The sequence below is a fragment of the Mesoplodon mirus genome, assembly GCF_964341445.2.
Source record: "Mesoplodon mirus genome assembly, chromosome: 2".
Taxonomy (NCBI): domain Eukaryota; kingdom Metazoa; phylum Chordata; class Mammalia; order Artiodactyla; family Ziphiidae; genus Mesoplodon; species Mesoplodon mirus.
This window is the reverse complement of record NC_138977.1, coordinates 214,873,353-214,897,693: the sequence shown is the minus strand read 5'-3', so window position 1 is coordinate 214,897,693 and position 24,341 is coordinate 214,873,353. Positions and strand designations below refer to the sequence as shown.

The 24,341-nt window shown below is 44.1% G+C and overlaps 1 protein-coding gene across 1 annotated transcript in view; it reads left to right on the top strand.

Moving 5' to 3' along the window:
• Window positions 1-24,341, top strand: part of ABLIM1 (actin binding LIM protein 1) — a 189,514-nt gene that overhangs the window by 111,592 nt on the left and 53,581 nt on the right. The window contains exon 7 of the mRNA XM_082637748.1: window positions 22,135-22,222. Coding sequence (XP_082493874.1) covers window positions 22,135-22,222 — 88 coding nt within the window. The remainder of the gene's footprint in view (window positions 1-22,134; window positions 22,223-24,341) is intronic.

The following is a 24,341-nucleotide window of genomic DNA, read 5'->3' as shown; positions in this document are numbered from 1 at the left end:
TGAGGCCTGGATTACCAACACCATCTATTTGTATAATTTTTCTGAAGAAAGTTGTATTCATGCAAAACTAAAGGATTGTGGCTGGGTACGTCACTTGTTTTTAATAGTTTGAGAAAACAGCTGTTATTTATGTTGCACAAGGCATTTGGATGCAAAACGGTTTTAGTTTCTAAAATTGAGAAGTGAGGCCAGCCCACTTTCCACTGGGATACAGCACCTTTGGTCAAAAGTGGCAGAAACTCACCTCAATCCAGCTGTCTTAGTGTCCTAGGGCTGCCGTAACAAAGTACTGCAAAGCGGGTGGCTTTAAAGCAGCAGAAATTTATTCTCACACAGTTCTGGAGGCTAGAAGTCTACAGTCAAGGTGTTGGCACGGCCAGGCTCTCTCCGAGGCCTCTGTGAGGGCGGGATGGGGGGGTTCCTTTTGCCTGGTCCAGATTCTGGTAGCCCCAGGCATTCCTTGGCTTGTGGCAGCGTAACTCCAATCTCTGCCTCCTGTGACCTGGCATTCTAAGGGAGCCTATCACCCTTTCCTCCTCTTATGAGGACACCAGCCATCCTGGATTAAGAGCCAACCTAACTCTGGTCTGACCTCATCTTAACTAATTACATCTGCAACAACCTGGTCTCCAAACAGGAGCGCATTCTGAGGTGTTGAGAATTGGAATTGCAACAAACGTATCTTCTTAGGGGGCACAAGTCAACCCCTAACACCAAGTAAAGCACAACAGGGCTCACAGGACCAGGCCGCCACAGAGGGCCGGAGGGGCTGAAGCCTGGGCCTCGGGTGCTGTGTGTGTGCTCTGGGCGTCGGCTTGTCTCTGCAGGTGTGTTCGTGCTCACACACCTCCTCTCTCTGCTTGAAGAGGACGGAGCTACAGGGGCTCCGAGCAGCTCAGCCTCAGTGGAAAGGGCTGTTCTCTCCCCTGCTCACCTCAGGAAGTCCTGGGGAAGGTGCCATTGCCATGGTGTGGTCACCTTTCCAGCCTGGATCATTCTCTGTGGCCAGTGGTGGGTCGTGGAGACAATGGCGGATGCTGTGACTGGAGTTGGGGGGAGGATGACGCTCTCCCCAAAGCAGGGTGGCCTTAACTCGCTCACTGGGGGATCGTGAGCTTGGGGTAGCCTCAGCCACACGTTACTTCTCAATGACCCTGGTCTTGACTTGCTATTAATGTGATCTCGTGCGTGGATTTGTTCTTTTATACCCACTGCGCATTCACCTGGACTAACCCACGTTCAGGTGCTGGGAGATGTCCCCAGATGTGTTTTAGATTTTTTGTTTCTCTGAAAGCTGCATTTGCATTCAGGCAAAAAGCCCATGGAGACTCTTAATTGAATCTTTAATCCCTAAGGATGCCATGGTGGTAGCTATCAAGGACAGGCGCTTTGTGCCTCTTAGTTTTCAAATTAGATGCTTTTAAATTTCTAAACAGGATCGCACTAGTGTAGAAACAGTTTTAAACTCTGCTAAATGGCCTGTGGGAAGCCCGTTTCCTGTACTTTGAATGCCTTTTTGTATGTGTTTTTATGCACTCACTGCTGGAAAGGTACGGTTCTAGTTCAACTATAAAAATTAATTCAGGGGAATGATTGCATAAATTAACAAAACAGCTCATAATTCAAAATGCCCATTTCATGTCTTAATTATGTTTACTTCTATCTAATATTGAAAAATAACTTCTTATTCTCTGAGTCTACGGAGAGCAGCATAGAGCATGCCACCTGAGATAACTAACCTGCAGATAGTCCAAGAAGAGATACCCATACAGCCTAGAGGCCAGACACAGTGATTCCTTGGGTACCATCATTTGAGGGTTAGCATCGTTTGAAAACTTTTCAGGCTTGTGATGACATTTTCAAGAGTCTCTCTGTCTTGGAAATTTGAAACATGACCCAAACTTAGCAGATATCAGTAGCCAACTAGATTCTGCCAGGGCACTAATCCTTGCCGTCTCTTTAGTAAAGGATATATTTCTTGGTAGCCTTGAATCCATCACCTTTCTCAGAAAAATCAATCACTTATGTCTACATACTCTGGACTAGACAGGAATGCTGAGAACCATTTAGCTGTTCTTTTGTTCCTGGTTAATGAGGGATGCCCTTTGCTCTCACCAGCCACCAGAATTAGTGAGGGACATTAAATTCACGTCGACTCTAAGCCCGCTAGTGCTGCAGGCTGAGTTGGACTTTTATTGGTGGTCGTTTACTCTAGGTTAGGAAGAGGTGAACTGAAGCAAGTCTACCCGGTGAAGTTGCTGTGATGTGGTATCAGCTAGCTCGGGATAAATTGAGTGTGAAATCATTACTGTCGGACGTTGCCTGCCAGTGGCTTTGTGTGTGTGTGTATGATAATTATTTTTGCTTGATTTAAGAGGCGGTAGAGTACTGGCTGTTACTGAAATAAAGCTAATTTCTTCCTGTTCTGAGCCATTATGTCGCATGGTTGGGACGTTTGAAACACAGTTCTCGGGATTCCCTGGTGGTGCAGTGGTTGAGAGTCCGCCTGCCGATGCAGGGGACATGGGTTCGTGACCCGGTCCGGGAAGATCCCACGTGCTGCAGAGCGGCTAGGCCCCTGAGCCATGGCTGCTGAGCCTGCGCGTCCGGAGCCTGTGCTCCTCAACGGGAGAGGCCACAACAGTGAGAGGCCCGCGTACAGCAAAAAAAAAAAAGAAACACAGTTTTCTAAGATCACGGCTTTTCTGCAATGAAGAACAAGTATCCTTCTTTCTTCTCTTTCTATCCCCTCTGTGATTTTTGTTCTCTCAATTTATCCCATCTATCAGTTAAATGTATAAGGGGTAAGAAATGAGCTTTTAGCTGATCATTATATATGGAAATTATATAGAAAAGCAACTCGAGGTAAAGAAATGTCTGGTTTTCTGGGTTTGCTTTTGTGTGTTGGGGAAAGAGAGGGTGGATGGAGTGGTCCAGGTGGGTATGTTCTTGGCTGTGATGTGAGTGATAGGGAAAAAAGTCTTGAGTTTTGGTACGTATAGTAATGAAAGGGAGATTCTGCTTACCTTTCTAATCTCCATTTACAGGGCCATTTTCCGTGATGTCTTCTCTGACCCCTTGAATCATCATCACCCACTTTCCCCTCCTCTTGATCCCAGGGCAGAGTCTTTCTTTCAGTGAATGCTTATTGAGCACTTACTGTTTGCACAAACTGGGGATGCAGAAATGAACAAGGCTCCTGCCTAAAGGCTCTGACCTCATGCACACAGGCCTCTGGTCCCTAGAAAACACAGCTGGACATTACTACATACCAGGCACTCACATGTGTACATTACATTGGGTTGGAACACATTTCCTTTCTCCAGATCACTAAATCTGGCCTGCTTTAGGCACAGGTGAAAACAGCAGTTTGTTCAGGCTCCTGCCTTTAATAGACTCGTTATTTTTGGAATAAGTATCCCTCCCAGCAAGGTTTACAAATCTAAGTCATCTTGTGTTCATCATGGCTGGCCTGCAGCAAGGAAGTGGGAACAGCTTTCCTGTCCTAATTGGACAGAAGGCAGTTGACTTGTCTTGAATGGGGAGTGCCTGGACCAACCTTTCCAGGAAGATGCTAAGAGAGCATCTGTGCACCTGAGATAGTTTGTTGATAAGGAAGTGATGCCACCGTTTTCACGCTGGAGAGAGTGGCAGAGGGACAGCTGTTTGGTCGCATAAGAAAGGGAGGCCTTTAAACTTGATACTGGAGAATATAGACAGTTGGTTTTTCTCTTGAGAGTTGGGAGTATTTTTTGCAGGTGACCTGTTTGTTTCATACTGAAAGAATTAGAATTACTCTTTCCCAGGAAATGTATTAGGAGCAAATTACATGAAGTAAGACTATTCTAGAAAGAGGTGAGGGGGGATAAAAACGAATTTTTAAAAGGAAAACATAGCTTTGAACAGAATAAAATCCTAATGTAAATTTACCAATATAGTTTGATTTCAAAAATTCATTCTGTCATTGCTCTACAGCATGATAATTTTTCTCAGTACTATACTTACCTAACATATTTTGGGTCTACTAGTTTGAGGTATAATTCATTCTTTAAACAAGAATTTAGCATTTAATGCTTGTACTTGCTAGCTGCTTGCATAATTATTGTTATAATATACAATTATAAAGGACACGGTCCCTGCCTTAATGGAACTTAAAAGTTAGTAGAAGTCCTAAAACACAGAAATATCTAGAAGCTCAAGGCACTATATGAATGGAATAAATGCATGCTATTTATTTAAGACTGCAGATGAGGCGGGGTCATATCCAGGTGAAATTGATAAGAAAAATTCCCTAGAGAAGGCAGCTTTTGACCCAATGCTTGGAGCATTGGTATTTTATTACATAAAGTAGACTATTTTTGCAAAATATACCTACTATGTGCTCAACACCTACAAGACTCTGGAAATATGAAAATGAAAAAGACAGTGTCCTTTCTTCTGAAAAGTGAAAAGTCTAGTGGGAAAACCTGTTAAGTAACCAGCAGTTATAATTTATTGCATTAGATAAATGGGTGTCTACTTCCATCAACGTTTAAAAAGTATATATTCGAGACCAGAAATAAATGCAAGTCGAAGGGAATGCCCGAATCTGGGGAGCTGGAGAAGGCTCACTCTAGAAGTTCTCAGCCTGAGCTGCACCTGGAAATCACTAGGGGAGCTCATTAAAGCTGTTGGTGCCCAAGCCCTTCCCCAGAGCTACTCCACCTCTCTCGAGGGGAACCTATAATTCTTTAAAGCTGGACAGGTAGGTTGAGACCAGATTGTGGAGGCTGTTGAATGCCGGGGTAGGAAGTTCAACTTTTGTCAGTAGGTAATGGGATGACATTAAAGACATTTTATCCAGAGAGGATCGTGATCCATGTGGTGTTTAATAAAAACTAACCTGCCGTTTAAATGTCCTTAGCTCAGTAAAGGGCCTCTGGTCCAGTTGCTGAGTGGTGAGGAGGGTGGACTGACCAGCGTTTCTTTGCAGAGTGGCTGCTTTGCCTGGGCAGCTGGGCTTTTCCTGTCTGTGTGCCTGCCTGCCTGTCTGTCTGTCGTCAGAGGCTGGCTTTGACTAAGTTCAGTAGACTTTGCTAAGGAGCACTTGGATGCCTTGACCTCAGAACTCAGGCCAGTCTGCTGCCCTGGGGCAAAGTGCAGGCTTGACATCGGCTCAGGTCACAGGGTCTAACACTTCAAAGGTTCCAGAGCTGTGTGACTGCACAGAATCACTGGTCCATGTCTGTGACTCAGGCTGTCATCTGAGTCCCAGCATCTAGCTACAACAAGGTCACTGGCTCCCCTCTGACAGGACCCTCTGTCACCTGACATAACGGGTGGGAGGGGGCGGCAGGTGCGGCTGGCAGGGTGCCTGCCCTCCTGGCCAGAACTCTCTGCTTATCCTGGCTCCAGCCCCGAGGCCTGCCCTTCCAGAGGAATCCAGAGGGTTGGTCGCAGAGCAAGCTCCCACCCAGGCTGTAAAGACTGGAATGTGAATCATGTATCTCTTACTTTGCAGGATACAGAAATGCTTTGGTCGTCATCCAAACACATGAGCTTTGCTTTTATCTTTTTTTTTTTTTTTTTGCTGTACGCGGGCCTCTCACTGTCGTGGCCTCTCCCGTTGCGGAGCACAGGCTCCGGACGCGCAGGCTTAGCAGCCATGGCTCACTGGCCCAGCCGCTCCGCGGCACGTGGGATCTTCCCAGACCGGGGCACGAACCCGTGTCCCCTGCATCGGCAGGTGGACTCTCAACCACTGCGCCACCAGGGAAGCCCCGAGCTTTGCTTTTAAATGGGTTCTGATTTGGGTATTGCCAAACGTGGGGTCCTGAATTCTTTCCTACATCTCCCTCTCCGTCTTAGAATGTACTTTGCACTCTGTTTCTTCTTCCTGCTGACCATTAGCACTGAAAGCGATGGCCAGAGCACCCCTCCCCGCTGCTCCTAGTGAGACGGTAGAGTCTGGGCTCCGCAGATTCTGGGCTGGAAGGCTTGGTTGTTTGTTAAGGGGGTAGAGTCCAGCCACAGTGGGAGAGGAAATCAGACAAGGTTGTTTTTAAAAGCAAGCTGTGTTTTTCTGACTGTTCTGGTATTGGTTCCCACCCTGAAGACTCCTCTAACCCTGGGGAAGAAAAAATATTTTTAGTCTGATACTGGGCTGTAGGCAGCCCAGAGCTGAACCATCTGAAAAAGAGTTGATAACTCGGAGCCGTGGTTTTAGTGGAAATAACGTGTAAGGATCACCCAAGACTCCAAAGCAAGGCAAGGGCTATGCCCAAGGCTCTGGGTCTTACCCAACTCTCATGAAATCCTTTAAGAGTTCTGTTAGAATAGAAATATCGAGGAAGGAAAAAGAATGGGTGGGATAGAGAAATCTTTGCAATTCCTGGAGAAGATAAAAATCGTAGAAGTGGAATTTACTTTAGAGATAGCAACTTGATGAAGAAAAGCAGTTGACAAACTAGAATCTCCCTGAATTGGGATGACATGTTTCCTGTACACTATATAACAAGCTTAAATATTTTTAATTTAAAAAAAACCCTGCTTTCTGTATGTTTCCTACAAGTTACAAAGTCATTACTAAGATGATAAATACAGGGGACCTGCATGCTCTTTCCCATCCGCTCTCTCCCAGGCACACACTTGTGCCATTTGGCCGCCAGGACATGTGTATTGATCATTGATTCCCTTGGAGCATCTGGCAGGGACGAGATGCTTTGGATTGCTGTTATTGTGCATTCCTGACTCCAACATGCTCTTGAGTTGGAAAGGAGACCAGGAATGAGATCACGAGTAATAAGAAACCTTAAGTGTTTGCCCTTGAACAAGAGACAAAAATTATCCAGTTGGGATTAGATTTCAAGAATGTTGAACTTGAAGGCAAATATTTATCTCCTGGTGTTAAGAAAGGAAAAGATGTAAAACCTTCGACCTTGACTGTAGGGTGGTGTCTGCATTTGAAAACTGGGTTTTGCATTAAACCGGAAGCATGGTGAGTTTCTCATTGTTCCTTCCCTGGAATTATGCAAATAGTTTTTAGCACATGCACAGCAGCAGCTGACCTGGCGTTCTACTCAGTGTTCACCGTAATATCCCATTGGATTCTGAGAGTCTGTCCCTCTTGGGTCTAACTTCCTAAAGAGACCCCTTAAAAATCCCTTTCAGAGTGTAAGTATTTGGAAAGAAAATGGCCTAGAATCATATGGTATTTTGCAACCTAGTTCATCCTCTCCCTGTGTCATAGTACTCAAGGTAAATTTACATGTAATTAACATTTCTTTTACCTACATAGCAACCTTGCAAACCAGGCAGAAGCAACACTTTTCTACCCTTTTAACATTATAGAACATACAAGTCTTTTCAGACAGTACATAGGTTTGGGGGAAATAAGCAGTCGGGTCCCAATACATCCAAACATGCTGAAAGTTCACTACAGCATTCAACCTAACAGATTTCTCAAACATCCACCTTTTACATTCCTGATGTTGCACATACCGAAACTGGGGCAGCCTAATAATGTGTCTAAAATGGGCCAACAAGACCTAACGAGACCCCAGGAACCAGGATCATTTTCTAGTCCACAATTTCAAATTATCACCCCAAGTGAGTTATTGTTGTGCAAGGGATAGTCTTCAAAGATCCCTTGGATCTTACCTGGGTAGTTAGCTGCTGTACTCCCTCATGAGAATTCATGGAAGAAGGAAAAAAAAATCAATACTTATTATTATTTATTTATTTATTTATTTATTATTATTTTTTTGTGGTACGCGGGCCTCTCACTGTTGTGGACTCTTCCGTTGCAGAGCACAGGCTCTGGACGCGCAGGCTCAGCGGCCAAGGCTCACGGGCCTAGCCGCTCCGTGGCATGTGGGATCTTCCCGGACCGGGGCACGAACCCGTGTCCCCTGCATCGGCAGGTGGACTCTCAACTACTGTGCCACCAGGGAAGCCCAATGCTTATTATTTTTAAGCTGTCCAAGTTACCAAGGAAATTTCCAGTCTTTCTGACCCTTGACATGTAGCAGGATGTAGGGGGAAGGGAGAACGGACTTCATCAAAAACCCTGGATTGAACACTAGCTCTGTAACTTAGAAGGCTTTTCTTCGTCCACAAATAGGCATAAGAGTAATAGGGTACCCCCGAAGCATTGGGTGGATTAAACAGGAAGGTGCTTCACAAACGTTCAACTACAAAACAAATGCAAAAGATATTATTAACAGTAAAAATAATGGATAAGAAATGTTTAAGCTCAATCATGAGAGGAAAAGTGAAATCTTTTAGTAGCCACAGAAGTCCTCAACCTTGCAATTCCTATTCTTTTTTGATCCTTGCCAGTGGGCCTTAGCCCTAACTGGAAGAAGCCACTTTTGAAGCTTCATGACAAAGACTTGTACAGAGTGATCCAGGGAGTGCCAGCCATTGCCTGCTGATTTTGAGTCTATTTTGGAATTAAATATGAGGACTATTTGCATTTCATCCACGTCTCTCCATCAGTTCATCCACGTCTCTCTAACAGAAAGACGAGGATGAAAGGAGAATTGGAAATTGCTCAATGACACTCTGGAGATACTGGAATAATGGATACCTGATGGGATTAAAGTACAGAGCTTTTACTGAGAGCCCATTTTATTAAAAAAAAAATCATTCACTTCACAGAGGTTAGAAAACACTTTGGGAATCTATTTGGTAAAGCGCTCTTAATTTGATTCTTCTTATTTAATTCCTTCAAATTCCTCTCGGATTAAAATTGTAATAAGAGGCAAAAACCACTTTGGATAAATGTTTGGCAGCACTCAGTCTGAACATAAACATATGCAGTGAACTTGACATATATTGTCTACTTTTATGTATATGTACCACTGAAATGTGTATATAATTTACCAAAAGACATGGGCAGGAAATTTCACAGCAACACAGTTCAAAACAGTCAACATTTAAAAACTACCAAAATGTCCATCAGGAGTGGAATGGATAAATAAGATGTAGTATAATTACACAAAGGAATACTATAGAATCATGAGACATGGTGAGGTACCAGTACGCACAGGATCATGAATAATTCTCATGGTGTTGAGTAAGAGAGGCCAGACATATCTGCTCCCTATTATGTAAACTTCAAAGACAGGTAAAAGTTAGAAGTCAGCATAGTGATTAGCAGTCAATGACTGGAAGAGGACATGAAGGGGCTTCTGGGTACAGATAATGTTCTCTTACTCGGTTTGGGTGCTAGTTACAAGTTGTGTTGCATTTATGACAATTCGTTGAACTAGAAATTTATGATTTGTGCATTTTTTCCAGTGTATGTTCTACTTCAGTAAAGAAGTTTACTTAAAAGAAAAAAAATTGGGCTTCCCTGGTGGCGCAGTGGTTGAGAGTCCGCCTGCCGATGCAGGGGACACGGGTTCGTGCCCCGGTCCGGGAAGATCCCACATGCCGCGGAGCGGCTGGGCCCATGAGCCATGGCCGCTGAGTCTGCGCGTCCGGAGCCTGTGCTCCGCAACGGGAGAGGCCACAACAGTGAGAGCCCTGCGTACCGCAAAAAAAAAAGAAAAAATAAATTTTAAAAAAATTAAGGTGTACCACTTTCCTACTCCAAAGAAAGGAAAAAAAAAAAAAGTGCATTCAGGACTTCCTGCCTACCTGGTAAGGGAGAACATTGTGATATAATATGTAAAATGCATGGCATTTTTTGTGACAAAGAAAGAAAGCCAAATTGTAGAACAGACTGTAACAACAATTACCTTGGTCAGGGAATACCAAGTCTAGCTAACACCCAAGGAAATTCAACCCCAAATCCTTGGGTCCCTGGTTACCCTCTACACTATGTTGTATTCCTTAATAACTTTTGGAAGAGACTAATGAGATGTTATCCATGCTACTTAATCAATTCCTGGTTTCAAGGAAGTACATTTAATACCTGTGAGACATGACATGACTTAACTGGATTTGAAAATGACTGGCAGGCTGGAGCTGCCAGGGTTGCTTTACAAGGATTTAGGATCACATTGTCCCATACCACGAAGACCACCTATGTCAAGAAATAACATTTGGGAGAGTTGTTTTTAAAGGACGTGGTGTTATTTTTAGTGGTTTTGGTTTTTTGTTCTGTTTTATAACATTTGATCGATCACACCGTTTGAATAGTTGGGGGTGGGAGGGATCGTGAAAGTAAAATTTTTGTTAAGGTCTTAAAAAATCATCTAGTCTTCCTTGAGCCTTAGCAAACTGTAAAATATGAAGACCTTAATTTGGTACAATAAACCTTTATTTGTATTCTTTTTTTTTTTTTTTTTTTTTTTGTGGTACGCGGGCCTCTCACTGCTGTGGCCTCTCCCGTTGCGGAGCACAGGCTCCGAACACGCAGCCCCAGTGGCCATGGCTCACGGGCCCAGCCGCTCCACAGCATGTGGGATCTTCCCAGACCGGGGCACGAACCCGTGTCCCCTGCATCGGCATGTGGACTCTCAACCACTGCGCCACCAGGGTAGCCCTATTTGTATTCTTTAAAAAAAAAGGAAGTTGAAAGATGATACTGTAAAGTCATAGGAAATATGCCTTTTTAGGGCAGATCCCAGCAAGGGTCTCCCCTCATGAATGGAGCTGGAGGGAGACTGGAGGACCTGGTGCTTCTGAGTATAGTCTGGAGTTGGATAGACTGGGGTTTAGACCACAGTTCCATTCCTTGCTAACTGAGTAAACTTGGGTGATTTCTTGATGTCCCTAAGCTTTAATTTCCTCATCTGTTAAATGGACATAATACCCCCATCACAGGGTTGTAGGGAGAGTCAGATGGAATATGGTTTCTAAGGTGCTTAGTGTAGTATCTGGAAACAGGTAAATACTGAAATGACAGCTGGGGCTCAGAAGTTCATCCTTTAGTTCTCTTTTGGCCATAATTGTGCAGGAGATGGTTGCTCAGCATCTAGAGATTTGGGGATAAGCGCTTCTGTTGGCCTATTAATTTACCCGACATTTCTAGAGAACTTGCTCTATGGAAAGCAAGAGAGATCCTAGAGCTATGATGACACATGTGTGGCCCACGTCTTTAAAGGGATGTATTGGGCTTCCCTGGTGGCGCAGTGGTTGAGAGTCCGCCTGCCGATGCAGGGGACACAGGTTCGTGCCCCTGTCCGGGAAGATCCCACATGCCACAGAGCGGCTGGGCCCATGAGCCATGGCTGCTGAGCCTGCGTGTCCGGAGCCTGTGCTTCGCAACAGAAGGGACCACAACAGTGAGAGGCCCGCATACCACAAAAAAAATAATAATAATAAAGGGATGTATAGTCTAACGTGAACGAGAGGGAGCAAGCTCACCTGCACTTACTGGTACCGGATACTTACTTTGGTGTGAACTGAACTTGCCTTTGGTTATTTAATTTTCATAACAATCCTATGTGGCAGGTTTTCTTGTGCCAGTTTTTACAGTTGAAGAAATAAGTCCAGAAAAGTGCCCAAGGCCACACCATTTGCAAGGTCAGAATGCAGACCCTGGGTTCTCTTGATTCCAGAGCCCGTCTCTTTCTACTCCACGTTGGACAGTGGGATGGGGCAGCCAGCCCAGCCATAATGTAACTGAAAGTGGGGTCCGGCTGCTCGCCTCTCAAAAGCCAATAAAGAGGCCAGGTTGGTGGAAAGAACAATTTGTTTTATTTTGGATGCTGGCAACCAGGGAGGGTGGACGCCTGTCCAAAGGCCAACTCTCTGTCAAGGTCTGACAGTCATCTTGAAATTGGGCATCGGTGGTCAACCAGCATCATCTTGATTGTTTCAGGTACAGTTAATCTTCAGTTTCAGGTTCCGTTTGTTTCCGTTTCTTTGAGGCCAATTCTCGGAATTGTGGCAGCTTATGCCATGGCTGCAGCCTGGTCATTGTGTAGTTCACTTCTTCCACCTGGTGGGGGTTTCAGTATCTATAAGACAGCTCGCAGGATACAGCTCAGAATATTGTCTGTAGCCCTTAAGGAGGACCTAAAGGTCCTCGACTGTGTTTAATGACTAAACTATTATTATTTGGTCTCCTTTGACTGTTTTCCTTTGTTTCTGCGTTTTCTCACTTCTCTGATTAAACTTATTCTTTGGCTAAAGTTTTTCCACAGACGGAAGGCAGGCTGAGGACATGGGGGAGAGGGCAAGGACCATATCGTCCTTCTCCATTTCAGTAACGTTAGAGGCAAAGTTAAATGTGTGCGACAGCCCAAGCCCAGAGCTGTGGGAGCACAGGAGAGGAGAGGTTAGTTGCAAATGCAGATATCCATGTATTTCAGATTTATGTTTTGCCTTCAGTGTAGTTATTTGCTCTGCCTTGAAATTTGGCAAACTATTCAAAATACATGTTAACAAAACGTCTCAATCACTTTGGCCATCTTTTTATATCATACAGGATATTTCTATTTATTTTTCTAGTTGCCTAAGATTTCTGAAACAAGAGAAGTATTGTAGCCATGATGTGGTGATATCAGTACAAGAGAATCGAACTTGTGTCCGAAGACCTGGGATGTTTCCTAGTTCTGACACTTAGCTGTGTGAACTTGGTTTTGGTGCAGCAAGTCATTTGGCCTCTGAGCCTCGGTTTGATCACCATAAAACATGAAGGATGATGTCACCTGCTTCAAAAGTTCAGAGAAAACTCCAATTAAATATTGTGCATGAAAGCACACAGCCAAAAAACCAGCCTGAGAGATTCCGAGTAGCGACACTGAGGTTAATGGCGTAGCCCAGGTTTTCGTTTCAGTGTCTCGTGTGGTCCCCAGCAAGTTACTTAATCTCTCTGCAGCTCCATTTCTCTTGTTGTACAAGAGAATAGTGATTCCTCTGAAGAAAGAGAAATACTGATTAGCAAATTAGGCAATTGTTTTCTAATTCCTTTGAAAATGTTCGAGTCTACGCGGGCCTCTCACTGTTGTGGCCTCTCCCGTTGCGGAGCACAGGCTCCGGACGCGCAGGCTCAGCGGCCATGGCTCACGGGCCCAGCCGCTCTGCGGCATGTGGGATCTTCCCGGACCGGGGCACGAACCCGTGTCCCCTGCATCGCAGGTGGACTCTCAACCACTGCGCCACCAGGGAAGACTGAAAATGTTCGAGTCTTTAGACAACTGCTAACAGTACAATATTGCACACATATATCTAGCTTTCTTTATATGCAGATATATTTTGTTCTGCAAAAAAAAAAAGTCTTTATTTTTCAACAGCTTTCCAAAGGAATCTGGACCCCCCCCCCCAAAAGGAATGAATGCATGCACACCCTGATGTGTCCTTGTGAACAGTGCACAGGAAAGTTGCTCTTGTCTTCCGGTCAGGTCTTTCCCCCACTCCCTACTGTTTTCTTTCTTTTAATTGTCCTGTCTCTTTATTAAAGAATAGTTTATGTACCATAAAATACAGTTTATTTTTATTACATTTAAACAGCTGTGCAGCCGTCACCACAGTGCAGTTTTACAGCTTTTCCATCACCTCATTTTGACTTTGTAGTCAACGCTGCTCCCAATCTTATTCCCATCCCCATTTCCAGCAACCACCAATCTACTTTGTATCTCTTTCCTTTTGCCTTTTCTAGAAATTTCATAGAAATGGAATCAATATGTAGTCTTTCGTGTCTGGCTTCTTAACATCGTGTTGTTGAGGGTCATCTATGTTGTATGTATCAGCAGTTTGTTCCTTTTATTTAAAAGCAGTAACTTTGCAGTATTGCATTATTTGAATGCTCCACATTTTGTTTATCTTTCACTAGCTGAGAGTCATTTGGATTATTTCCAGTTTGGGGCTATTTTTGGAGAACACTGCTGTGAACTTTTGCGTCTAAGTCTTTGTGTGGACATAAGTTACCATTTCTTTTAGTTCGAAACCTAGGAGTGGAAGTGCTGGGTTGCATGGTATATTTATGTTCAACTTTTTGAGAAACTGCTAAAGAGGTTTCCAAAGTAGCTATACCACTCTCCTACTGCCATATAAATTTTAGGATTGGCTTGTCAATATACAAATAATCTGACTGGGATTTTGGTAAAGATTATACTGACTCTATTGATCACTTTAAAGAGACCAGTTAGGTCTTTCAGGAGTGCACACATCTACAGATAATGTTTACCTAGCACCGTTAAACTGCAAAGACTGCTTAAAAATTTTTTGCCTTTCACTCCTTGGAAGGAGCTGCGATAGCAGTAACCATCTGCCAAAAGCCAGTATGCAGTTACACCGGGATGTTGCAGCCTTTTTTATCCTTTTATGTTTTGAGCTGGTCAGGGGGAACCAGAGCGCTGGAATGCCATTGCGTATTTCTCTCTGCACCGTTCTGTGCATCTTCTCTGGGGAAGACCAGCCGCCGCCCCTCCCCCTGGTGTTTGGAGCAGGGGCCGCGGTTGGGGCTATAGAGTCGGTGAAGTGGCAGGGCTGCAGGATGCTCTTCTCTGTGCAGACTGGCTGTGCACAGACTTGTGGGGAGCGCTGTGGTCTTTGTGCAAGCTGCCTGGGCAGACTGATTTATTCACCTTTGCCCAGGATCCACACTTTGGGCCAAGGCACACCCTCACCATCCTGCCTAAACAGGATGCTGCGTCAGGAAAAAAAAAAAAACCTCCCGGAACAGGGGAGTGGTAGCTCCAGGATCAAGCTGGTCCAGTCTCACTGGAAACCTCTCCCACTCCAAGGGAAAAAAACAACAAATGCAGAAAAGGCTGAGTCGGCCCTCACACCGCATTTCTACAGGAGCAAAATGGGAACTAGCGTGATTCTGCCTCTCCCTCGCCACCCATGCACCTGCCACGGAAGCAACATCCTTGTTCCTCCCTTTGGCTTCCTCATCTACTGTCAGGTTTCCCCAGTTCACAATGATCTGCCTGGACTTAGGTCAGTGCTTACAAAATAAAACAAAAGCAGCTTATTTCGGGGCCCCACCCCAGGGCCATTGAACCCATTTTTAAAAGGCTCTTGGGTGTTGCTTATGTGCAGAAAAGTTAGAAAACCCCTGACCTAGGCCAACACACTAACCTCCAAGCGTTTGCATGTCCTTAGTCTGAAAGCACCATCAACCAGACCCATGTTGGCGAGAGTCTCAGGGACAGAAATGCAATTTGTTTATTCCTTTGGGTGTTCTGAGCACCATCTCTGAATCAAGTTAGATTTTTAAAGTGAGACTGCAAACCTAGACCTTGATAGTTTAACTTCCCCAGTGAGAATGATTTCATTCAACGACCTTTCAGTGCTACACCCTCAGTTTTTCTCAAGGGTCTGTGTAAGAAACAACGACTTGGATGTTTCCAGCCATCATCGAAATTAGTGTGGAAGCTGTTTTGCTGCTCCAGAACTGAGGTCCCCCTATGCGAATTCCTCTGGTGCTTTTTGGAGGCAGTTTACGCAAGCGGAGGCCTGGAGTCAGGCGGCCTGGACTCACTGCCCAGCTCTGGTTTTTGGAAGCCTTGGGAGCTTTGGAGAAATTGTTCACTTTGAGCTTTCATTTTTTGCTTGCAGAACACAATTGTAAAATAGCACCTACCTCACAAGGCTGTCCGAGAGCTGTCACTCAGAGCCCTCGGTACCATGCCTGGAACAGAGCAAGACCCTACCGAACCTCAGCCTGCCGCGACTGTTACTAATTTAGAATCAGGAAACCTTGCCTCTCTAGTGACAATTGTATGTGACCATTTTTTTCACACAGTGAGACTTTCGTGGCCCATTTTCCCTTTTGTCCTCACCGACTGAGAAGCTCGGATCCCAACAAACATGTTTGCCTGAGTGTGGAGCCTTTTGATTTTTTTTTTCCTCTAAGGTTTTTGTTCCATTGTTTTCAGGTCACAGCCTTCTCTGATAAGCATCTGGAAGTCCTTTTTGGAAGGAGGCTTGGCATAAGCTATAAATTGCGGAAGGCTGACCTCAAGGGCCATGTTTCATATCTCCTGGGCAGTATCAGGAGTAAGGCACTCCAAGAGAAAAGGGGTAAAGAGAAACTGAAAAGGGCAGTTAGCCATTCCGGAGTTAAGCAGATTATCTGTCCAAGGACGGGGTCTATAATTACAGTTCTGTTTTCTACTCCCAGTGGCCTGTTACACTGGCACAGGGCTTAGGGCGTCAGAACTCCTCCTGGCTGTCAGACACTATGGAGTCTTTGGTTAAATTCCATTCCCTGCCATCAAGGATGTCCTTTCTCTACCTAGATTACTTTTCTGTTAACACTGCCATGTGAGCTTGTAGAGGGACAGGATTTGACACAGAATCATAGAATTTTACAGCCGGATGGGACTTGAAATTGTCTAGTCCAGCCCTTCACTTTTTACAGAGGAGGGTCCTGGGCCTTGGAGAGGGTAAGTAGTGACATAATTGAGGTCCCATGAGTAAGAAATAAAGAAATAATACCCCAGTCTCCTGATTCTGAATCTTGTAACCCTTTCCCTGCACCCCGTGTCCACAAGGAATTCAGGGCTCCTTTCTCCTGCTTTATAGCAGGTGGTATTTCCCCAGATGGTATTCTCGCCTGTATGATAAAGTTTATACTTCAAGTTAGAGATGAACTAAATAGGAATAATAACCACAGAAGTGTGACTTAATCAGCACCATTAAAGGCAAGTGATTTTTAGCACTTTGAATGTGTATGCAGGTGCTTTTATAAAACTCAACTAAATAAACAAGTCGTTTATGGTCCATAGAGTTTAATGCCAGCCAGAATGTGGACTTTTTAACGTGTGCATTTTGAATATGTGAAAATAAGTAAGGTTGTAATTTTTTAAATAGCAGGGTACAAAGATGGACGGAAAATGGTGATGACAGGGCTGTAGTGAGCCCCAGAGGTACATCTGGCCTCTCGGGCTGAGGCACAGCTGGTGTTCCAGGGTGTGGGCCTGGGGACAGGTACCCGGTAACCACTGCTTATGAAGTCACCTGTCACAGCAGAGCCCACAGTGCTTCAAAAGTTTGCAATCAGGGGACTTCCCTGGTGGCGCAGTAGCTAAGAATCCGCCTGCCAAGGCAGGGGACAAGGGTTCGATCCCTGGTCCGGGAAGATCCCACATGTTGCGCGGAGCAACTAAACCCATGCGCCACAACTACTGAGCCTGCGCTCTAGAGCCCACGAGCCACAACTACTGAAATTAGTTGGCCTCGCGCCTAGAGCCCATGCTCTGCAACAAAGAGAAGCCACCACAATGAGAAGCCTGTGCACCGCAACAAAGAGTAGCCAGCCCCCTGCTCACCGCAACTAGAGAGAGCCCGCGTGCAGCAACAAAGACCCAAAGCAGCCAAAAATAAATAAAATTAAATCTTAAAAAAAAAAAGTTTGCAATCAATAGCCTCCTCTCCACAGTGAATTGTGTGTTCCTCATTTGTTCGTAGATGGATGCTGTTTAGTCTCATTTTGCTTATGATCTGAAATACTTTTCCTTCTTCTAAAAATGACTCTAATTTAAATGCTTTGGATTCAGCTACATCCAGTTTTTTGGGTTAGTTTGCATATAGCCCCGTCTGTGTTCAGCTCTGATACCTTTCCTGGCCCTGTGCACAGGGCTTGTCTGTGAACCATCATGGGTGCCTGTGTTAAGAAGAAGTGAAACAGACGGGGTGGCTCACACATACAAAGGAGGGGCTCCCCTATCCTGAGCACATGACCCTGTGCCCCCCGCCCCCCAGGTCTGCACTGCTGCACAAACAGAAAGACTTTTAAACGGCTGTGCAACTGCCCTTTGATTCTGGCTCACTGTATCTCTTGACATGCTCAGCATCATGGGATGAAGCAAGTGCACGGGTCAAGACCGATGCCCCTGGCGTTATGCTGGCGGTGTTTCTCAGCTGTGGTTTTGCTCACGATTTACAGAGCAGACCCCTGCCACAGGAGCGCTTGACAAATCTTCCGTCCATCTTGTATGACAGCTCATGTAACACAGTGACTCTCCTTTGCCTGTCCTTGGGAAAGGGCGGCAGCATCCAGAGAGCCTTTTGTCAGCATCCCAGACCGCACTAACAAGCCTTTCTGTGGATGGCCCTAGAACCATCTCTGTGCAAAGGATTATTATGTTGTTATTCCTATTATTATTGTATGCAGTACATCATAACGTTTTCAAAATGTCATTTGATCATTCACCCTAGTGTCACTGTGAGGTAGATACAGCAGTGGGGGTACTGTATGGTTATTAGTTATGGTGCTAGTTAGGAACATGTGCTCCAGAGCCAGACTACCTGGGTTTGCAGCCTGGCCCTACCACTTTCTAGCTGTGTGACCAGGAACAAGTTTACTAAATCTCTGCAAGCCTCAGCTTCCTCATCTATAAAGTAGGGAATAATAACCTTAGGAGGTTATTGTGAAACAAATGACTGAATGTTTATGAATGTAGAACAGTGACTGACACAGAATAATCATAAGAATGTTCACTTTTATTGTTATGGTCACCATCAACTTCATCATCTCTACTTTGCAGTAGAGCTTCCAAGAGTTTGTGATTTGCCCAAGATCACGTCGGGTGTTAGACTCCAAGAGACAATGGACTTTTTTCCTCTTAGTCTTTTATTTCTTTATTACACAGTAACATAAAAATGAATTCTTGTAAAAGATCAAAACAATACAGAAACATATAAAGGAAATTGTTAGGTTCCCACCCTGCTCCTTCCTCTTGCCCCACAAGGAACCACAGAAAACTAACTGGTGTGCATTTTCCCTACCTTCTCTCCGTGCAGGGCACACACATAAAATCAATATACATATATATATATATATATATATATATATGTGTGTGTGTGTGTGTGTGTGTGTGTGTGTGTCCTCTCTGGTATAAATAATAGTAACAGTGCCTGACTTATAGGGCTGGATGTTGGGGGGCAGAGGGTGAGGGCAGGCAATATACTAGCCCTCTCATCAGCTCCATGAGTTAAGTGCTATTATTCTACCCATTTTACAGCTGTGGAAGTGAAGGTTAGGGAGATTGTCACCTTTACAGGACCACATAGTGCTGAAACTGGATTTGAATCCAGTCAGACTTACCCCAGTATCTCCACACTTTTGACCACTACTATATGTGGCCGTATCACAGGCATTATTTGTCCACTTGATTTTTTTCTCTTAGTAGTGTTTGTTTGAACTCTTTCCATATAAATACATATACGTTTGCTTCTTTCTTTTAATGGCTATATGAGTCAATATTTTATTTCACTACTTTCTTATTTAGGTTGCTTCTGTTTCCTTGTTCTTTGCTGTTATAAGTAATTCAAAACTGAATATCCTTAATACATACACTTTTGGGCACATGTGTGAGAATTTCTATAGAATGGCTTTTACAAGTGGAATTGTTCATCAGGGAGTAGTATGTACATATACATTAAATTTCAATAAATAGTGCTTTCCAAAAAGAATTTTGCTCACCAACAGTGTGTGAGAATGCCTGTTTCCTCACATTAGTCTTCTTCTTATCTTTGCCAATTTGTTGAAGAAAGACACTCTTTTTCTAAATTGTGTTCCCCTGATTCCTGGTGGGGTTGAGCTGATTATTTGGGGGGTGATCTACCTTTCCTCTGGAAATTGCCTTTTGCCCATATTGCCATTTATTTTTCATTGTAGATGCTCTTTATAAATTCTGGATAATAATCTTTTGTCTGAAATGCATGACAGATATTTTATCCCTGTCTGTAGCTTTGTTTTATGTCTAGAGATTGTGTGTGCATGTGTGTATGTGTGCAGGCACACGTACACAGTCAATATTTATCTTTATTGTTTCTAGGCTTTGCCTTGCTTAGGAAAGCCTTCCCAAGTTTGTTAAAACAGTCTCCTACATATTCTTCGAATATTTCTATGATTTTGTTTCAACTTTTAACTTAGTACCTTTCTAGAATTTGTTTTTGTGTAAGTTGTGAGTTAGGAATCTAGATTTAACTTTCTCTAAGTGTAAAACTCATCGTTCTCACCGTTAATTGAATAACCCATTTCTTTCAACTCATTTGAAATACCACCTTTATCATAATTCTCTTGTTGTATGTATGGCTGTGCACCTGGTTCCTCTCTTCTGTCCCACTGATTTATTTTCTATCCTTGCACCAATATTAGAACACTTTAATTATTTTAGCCTTAGAATAACTTTTTATTCGGGAAAGGAAAAACCCCTTTCACTGCCACTCTCTTTTCCAAAGCAGTTTTTATATTTTTATGCATTTTTTTTCTTCCATGTGAACTTTTAAAATCAGCTTGTCAAGTTCTATAAAAGAAACTCCTGTGTGTATTTTGACTGAGAATATATTGCATTAATAGGTTCCTTTTGGATTATTTGGCATCTTTACTATATTTACTTTTCCCATCCACAAGTACCATGTGTCTCTATTTCTTTCATGCCCATCAGTTAAGATCCTTATGTAGATCTTTCATCGAAGGGTTTATTTGTTGCTATTACAAATAGGGACCTGTTTTCCCATCACCTGGACTTAATTTGTATTACTAATGAATAGGAAAACTATTGGTTTTTATATATTAATTTTTTTATCTAGCTACTTGACTGAACTCTTTCATTAGTGACCTTTATACTGATTTCTTTTTCTTGATCTATCACATAGGCTAGGACTAAAGAAAAACGCTGGTGAAAGTGTACGTCTCTGCCTTGTTCTTATCTTTAATTAGAATGCTTCTAATACTGCACCACTAAATATGGTAGATACACTTGATCAGCTTGAAGAAATTTCTTTCTATTTCTAGCTTACTGAGGGCGTGTGCTTTTCACTGCAGACTACACCAGATTCCCTTCAAGGGGCCTTAATTCTGTCCCCGACTTTTTCCTTGAGAATTCAGAGATTGTCCAAATGCCTGGGACCTCCCAGCATTGATATCCCAGCTGACCCAACACAGTTTAGAACTGAGTAATATTTTCTCTTCCTCCTTTCATTCACATTGGACCCTAGATGGCCGAAGAGAAAGGGCTACTTTGTGTGAACATTTCCTATACTCCCCTCACATGCCCCCCCATCCCACCCCCACTGCCGAAAAAATAAATAAATAATGCTGTGTGGATAAGAGCAAAATTCCACTTCCGGAATTTTCTGGTAGGCACCACTGAAGAGGTTTCATTCCTGGCTTCTACTTGTAAATAACTTCCTTTTTTTTTTTTCCACTGGGTTATCTTGAGTAGCTGACCACCACCTCACACTCTAGTAGCTAACTGGTTTCATAGTTTCTGCAGGAGGGTGTGAGAAAGGAATCACTACCTGACCTCTGATTTCCTGTTGAGATTTCACACAGGCACAGGGTGAAGTCACTTCTAACTCTGGGCTCTCAGCAGTGCCTTGTGCACAGTTAATGCAAAAGAAATGTTTTTATGGTCGATTGATGAAATGATTTAATTGCAGAGTACATCTGATAATTTTTGGGTGGCGAGACTTTTTGCTAAGATGTGGACGAAAGGATTTTGCTTTGTTGGGCATGCGTTTGGAGCATGACTCTAAAGGGACTTGGCACCTGTCTACAGATTTGTCCCTGTGTCCAGTGACATTTTGCTTTGGGGAAATCAACACCCACTGTGGTGGCATCTGTCATATTTAAGAATGTGAAATGCCCAGGAATAATGCAGAGCCACCTCAGTAAAATGCCTTCTTCAGAAAACAATTAAAATGAGACTTTGGCAAAAGATTGTTATAAGCAGCAGAGAAGAGAGTTGGGGCTCCTTCCGAGATAAAAAGCAGCATAGGATGTCTTTTACTATGGTTTTTCTCATCTTGATGTAAGCTGGGTAGATTATATTATTTTCAGACTGTTTAGCTAGGAAACCAAGAACCTGCTAAATAGGATCCTTTCTTTTTATTGCTTTAGTACAAACCAACACTGGCCTCCAACATCAATTTGGATGTTAATGTTTTTGAGGTGGGCTTGTTTGGGAGGTGGAGTGGACTCATCTCAGGCACATGCTGTATAACTGGCAACCGTCCAGGAGAGCCCAAGCTGAGAGACAACTGGATGCCAGAAACCCCAAGAGGCAGGGCCAACCTCACGTGGCAGGCACAAGTAGCTGGTCTTTGAACCCCTCCAAGATCCAGTGGGATCAGCTTCAGCTTCTAGGGCTGTTGGTATAGGAAGTTTGGTCAATTGGACAATTATTTTTCCTGCCTTAGCTGCTTGTCTTTTCCTCCAAATTACCACATCCAGAAAAGAGGCTGGGAGCAGTAACCAGTCATAGACTAAAATATTTCGTACCTCTTCTCTTGCAGGCAGGTGACAAACATTACCACCCTAGCTGTGCACGATGCAGCAGATGCAACCAGATGTTCACAGAAGGAGAGGAAATGTATCTTCAAGGTAAGGTGGACTCAAGGATCCAGTAAGTTCTCCCCACTGGGGGAAAGAAAACCTTGCTATGTTTGTTTTTAGAGAAGGAGGCATGTCTTTAGCTGCAGGGCTACGTGGATCCAGAATGAATGTAGCCAAATGTTACCTCATCAGTTAGTATTAATCAGCCAAGCAGTTGACATCCTGGCAGTGAGCCCCTGAGACTGTTAACAGAGGAGTGTGTTGCTTCTGGATGAATGAATTGGACTTGATGTTCCAGGCTGTGGAGGTTAGACAAGAGTGAAAATCAGCGCCCCCTCCTCCCACCCAGCCCCCAGGAATATGCTTGGGAAACAAAAGACCAAAAGAGGGAAAGCATTTCTAGAAATGTTACACATTGGATGGCTACTTTGTCTTTTCTCACTTCACTGTCCTGGGGGAAGGATTTGGGGGGGGGGGCCTCCCAGGCTGCTCTTATCCAGGCTTTCAGGAAGAAGAAAATCTCATATTTGGTGAATTGCATCACAGATGTACTTCATCGCATTAAGAGGACATAGCTGTCATAGTGTAAGAGAGAGGGACAGAGAGTGAGAGAACACACCCAAAGTCCCTGACAGAGACATTGAGAAGTTTCTGATGCCAAGGAAGGGCTCATGACCAGAGGGCCATTCAATTTTTTTTTTTTAATGAAAATAATTTTGAGAAATTTTCCCAGTGTACAGCTCTGATTAGCTTTTGTCTCCTCTAAAATTCTGAAGCTTCTCAGAGAGCTTTAGGGGAGGATTCTCCTCCAGTCAAACAGCACGATCTGTGCAAGCATTTGACTATTTTTAGTGGGAAAAAGAGTCATTAAATAGACAAGGGCTTATCAGTAAAATTAGCAAGAACCACAAGAGCTGTTGCTTATTCAGTTTCGCTAATTACTGGGTCTCATCGGCCTTTACATGTCATTTCTTCATCTGTCTCTGCATGTAACACTATGTGTAGTTTTAATGAATGGTTTGCTTTGCTCTCAATTTTTGTTTTTATGCAACTAAGAAAAGTCTCTGGAAATGATTCTTGAGTATTAGAGCAAAGCTTTGGCTACTCTCCCTGTAAAAATGCTAGCTGTGGGCTTCCCTGGTGGCGCAGTGGTTGAGAGTCCGCCTGCCGATGCAGGGGACACGAGTTCGTGCCCCCGTCCGGGAAGATCCCACGTGCCGCGGAGCGGCTGGGCCCGTGAGCCATGGCCACTGAGCCTGCACGTCCAGAGCCTGTGCTCTGCAATGGGAAAGGCCACAACAGTGAGAGGCCCGCGTACCGCAAAAAAAAAAAAAAAAAAAAATGCGAGCTGTATGAGAAATTGACAACCCAAACATCCTTTTAGCTTTAGAAGGATCTCTCTGAAAAATTTTGATTAAAGATCTCACTGAATTTTAAAGGGCCCAATAAGGGCAAGTGAGAAGCACCAAATCCGTGGTCTCACGTGTGCTTTATATGATGCATTTCCCCTGAGGACAGGCTGTGAATCCATGAGAGCAATAGGCAGGTGTCAGTTTACATTTTCAGCATGGAGCAGATTTATTCTTCAGTTGGTCTCCAGGCTCTGTTTTAGATCTGAGTGTGTCCATTACAGCACTCACAAACAAAGTCCCAAGAGTGCATGTCACCCCTGTGTCTGCTGAGAACTGAGACTCGGGGTTCTGTCTGGGTGCAGCTTTGCACGTTCACAGGGTTCTGGAAGCTGAATAGAGAGGGTGATTTCAGGCTGTGCATGAGTGCAGCACATTCATACTACAAATAAACAACTCTGTTAGTTTGGGCTACATTCAGAATTTGGGGATTGTTGTAAATCTCTCCTGGAATTGGGCTTCTGTGTTCTTTGCCTGCCCTCTTGGCATATCCTTGAAGAATGAGCAGTTTCATCTTCCCCAGCATGAGATGTTCTCTCTGGCTCACATTCCCTACGTGTCTGACCTCTGGAGAACAGTGTGACACCATGTGCACACCCGGGATTCTGGGCCAGGACGCCCACTCAGTAGAACCTCCACGGTGCACGCAGCTCCTGGACCCAGCCCTGACCCCCGGCCCTTGGCTCTCCATATTAAGATGCTTTCCTGTGCTTTGTAGCCAGCCTCAGAGTAAATGCTAGTGCTGAATGGACTATGTG